This window comes from Juglans microcarpa x Juglans regia, chromosome 4S (genome assembly GCF_004785595.1).
Source record: "Juglans microcarpa x Juglans regia isolate MS1-56 chromosome 4S, Jm3101_v1.0, whole genome shotgun sequence".
Classification (NCBI taxonomy): Eukaryota; Viridiplantae; Streptophyta; class Magnoliopsida; order Fagales; family Juglandaceae; genus Juglans; species Juglans microcarpa x Juglans regia.
In genome coordinates, this window is record NC_054601.1 from 22,679,809 (window position 1) to 22,682,811 (window position 3,003).

Sequence of the window (3,003 nt, forward strand, 5' to 3'; positions counted from 1 at the left end):
CAAATTAAAATGCCTTTGGGGCGCCAATACTACCATATATATCAAAACTTCAGTAGCAGCAAAAGAATCATGAAGAATCTGATTCTAGTAAAAGTTTTAAATAACATGACTCAATTGGCCAAAATCCTTATTGCTACGAAGATAATTAATCACTACAAAAAAAAAATGAGTATTTTAAGGGATTATTTGGGATGAAAATGATTATTTATGACGAAAATAGACTCATTTTAACAGGAAACAACTATTTTTGTAGGAAATAACTAGTTACAAATAAGCAGTTTTCTTACCGTGAATATTGGAGAATATGAAAAAGAAAAATACACAAATCAATGCGGCCTAATTGAAGCAAATCTATTAAACATGATTATAAGCATGATCGACACCCGAAGCTAGAAGAGCTGTTGCAGAACCCGCTGACGTATTTGACAAATAAGTAGAGCAACTCCTACATGAACACTGTGTCCGGTCTTTCGTTGACCCTGTGTGACCCAATGATGTATCGGAGCATATACATGACGTCTTCACCGGAGGAAGAGAATACATTGGCACCGGAAACTTTGAGGGAAGTTCAGGCAATGGAACTTCGGAATTAAGAACATTTATCACTTGCTTTATTGAAGGTCGGATAATGGGATCGGGATGACAACACCATAGCCCAACTACCATCAAGCGTTCCATTTGCTGCTCATCGAATTCCATGCTTAATCCCTTGTCAACAGCTTCAAGGATTTGGCCTTTTCCATAAAGATTCCATACCCACTCTACCAGCCTTACCTTGCTCGGTTCTTCCCTTGGGTCCACTGGCTTTCTTCCACACACAATCTCGAGGCAAACCACCCCAAAACTATAGACATCAGATTCCTTACTTGCCCTGCCTGTGGTGACACACTCTGGGGCTAGGTAGCCCATAGTGCCTGCCAAAACAGTTGTTTGTGACCCCAACTCATGGTCTACAAGCCTCGCCAGACCAAAATCACCAAGCTTGGCATTGAAATTTGCATCCAGCATGATGTTGCTTGACTTGATATCTCTGTGAACTACACACTGTTCCCATTCTTCATGAAGGTACAACAAAGATGAAGCCAATCCAAGGGCTATCTTATCCCTAACTGGCCATGTTAGCATAATCTTTCCTCCAAAGAGATGAGTATCAAGGCTTCCATTAGGCATGTACTCGTACACGAGGAGGAACTCACCCTGTGCATGGCACCAACCAATAAGTTGAACCAAATTTCTGTGTCTTAAACGACTTATGATTTTCACTTCTGATATATACTCCTTTCTCCCTTGCTTTGATCCTTTCGAGACCCTCTTAACAGCAATTTCTGTACTGGATTCACTTAAGAAGCCCTTATAAACGCCTCCGAATCCACCCTCCCCAAGCTTCCCTCCTTCGGAAAAGTTGTTTGTTGCATGAGTGAGTTCACGAAAAGTGAACCTCCTTGGCCCAGTTCCCTGTTCAAATTCATCATCCATAAAGACGTCATCGCCCAAACCTTCATTTTCTCCATCACCCTTTTTTCTCCAATAGATGAACCAAAGTAGACATAAGCCACAACTCAATACACCAAAACCCACACCTAAACCAACCCCCAACCCCACTTTGTTTTTTTTGTTAACTTGATTTCCGACCTCCAAACTTGAATTGAATGACCAAGAACTTATTCTGTGTAATTCTGTGTAATCACCTGTAGCAGCGGAGAAACCAACCCTAACCAAATCAGGCAACTCGCTCAAATCAACTTTATGAGAGAGGCTGTAGCTGCCGCCAAAGACAGGATTCTCAGCATACGTTAGGAAAACGCTAAGATTTTGGGTAGTTGAGTTATAACTTACCCATGCGTTTGCCGTTGCTCCATTCCTGATGCTGCTTTTCCATGTGACATTCGCCACAGAGACAATGGAATTGACATTGATTCCTACATGATTATCATTTGGATCCCAGGTGTTTTTGAAACTGTCAAACTCAACTGCCACAATTTTATTCACTGAGGTGTCTGAATTGGATTCAGCATTAAACAGTCCAAGAAACCCACCTCCTGAATTATTAGGCATTTTATATTCAAATGGTGCAATAAAGAAGGCAACCCCATCACCATATTCCGATGCATTCAAAGCATTGATGACAAAGGAGAAATGAGTAGTGAAATCGGCAACCTTCCCTGTTCTTGAATCCCGGAGGCGGACAGCTTCCTTGTATGAGGCTTGACCTACACTTCCATTGATGGGGCCATTGAGTTGATTCTTTGTGAGATCAAGAACTCCATCACTAGACGGTTTTGCATCACCATCGAATTGTATGTCGATCATATTTACCTGGAAACTAGGGAAGTCGAAGGAAAATGACTTAGCATGGGGAAGCACAAATAAAAAGAAAATGAAGAATTGATTCATGAAAAGGCGTCGATGGATGTTTCGAGGTTGAAGAAGGCATGAAACCATGTGGGAGAGCGCCATGAAACAATATAGAAAGAAAGAAGTTCGTTTATATATATATGCATGCAAGATCTGGGATGCTAATTCATGCATTAATATGGTTTAAAGTAGTTGGTCAATTAATTTAATTAACCTCTTCAAGTATATGCATATATTGTTTTCTAGATTACAATTGCTCAGTCTATTATTAATGCGGCCTCTTATGGTTATGATAAGGAAGAGTTACGTTGCTCCTAAGCACTTAATTAATCAAATACATGAAGTGTGAATCATGATTTTCAATGAAAGTTTCGACCAAATGTGGCCGGCATCCTATACCTAGAAGACAAGCCAATACGTGTTCTAACTATATTTATTTAACTCGTGCATGGTCTTTTCAGCATGAGCGGTGCTACTTCCACCGTTGAGAGCTCCTGCTAGGACTACCGTCAGTGGTTTTGAGCTTTGGTTTTTTCTTTTTTTTATGTGTTTTTTTACATGTATTTTTTAACATATTTAAATATTTTTTTAAAAAAATTATAATATTATTAAAAAATACTTACTTAGTTATTTAATAAAAAATACTAT

General features: G+C 39.4%; 1 protein-coding gene across 1 annotated transcript; it reads right to left on the reverse strand.

Annotated features, from left to right (window-relative positions):
- Positions 1–307: 307 nt before the first annotated feature.
- LOC121263260 (L-type lectin-domain containing receptor kinase IX.1-like) lies at positions 308–2,325 on the reverse strand. Its single transcript, XM_041166061.1, has one exon. It carries the CDS (start codon positions 2,308–2,310, stop codon positions 355–357), a length of 1,956 nt encoding a protein of 651 aa, XP_041021995.1. The 5' UTR covers positions 2,311–2,325; the 3' UTR covers positions 308–354.
- Between the last annotated feature and the right edge of the window lie 678 nt (positions 2,326–3,003).

Excerpts from the sequence above, each read along its gene's own strand:
- LOC121263260 (XM_041166061.1), bottom strand. The coding sequence starts at position 2,310 with ATGATCGACATACAATTCGATGGTGATGCAAAACCGTCTAGTGATGGA.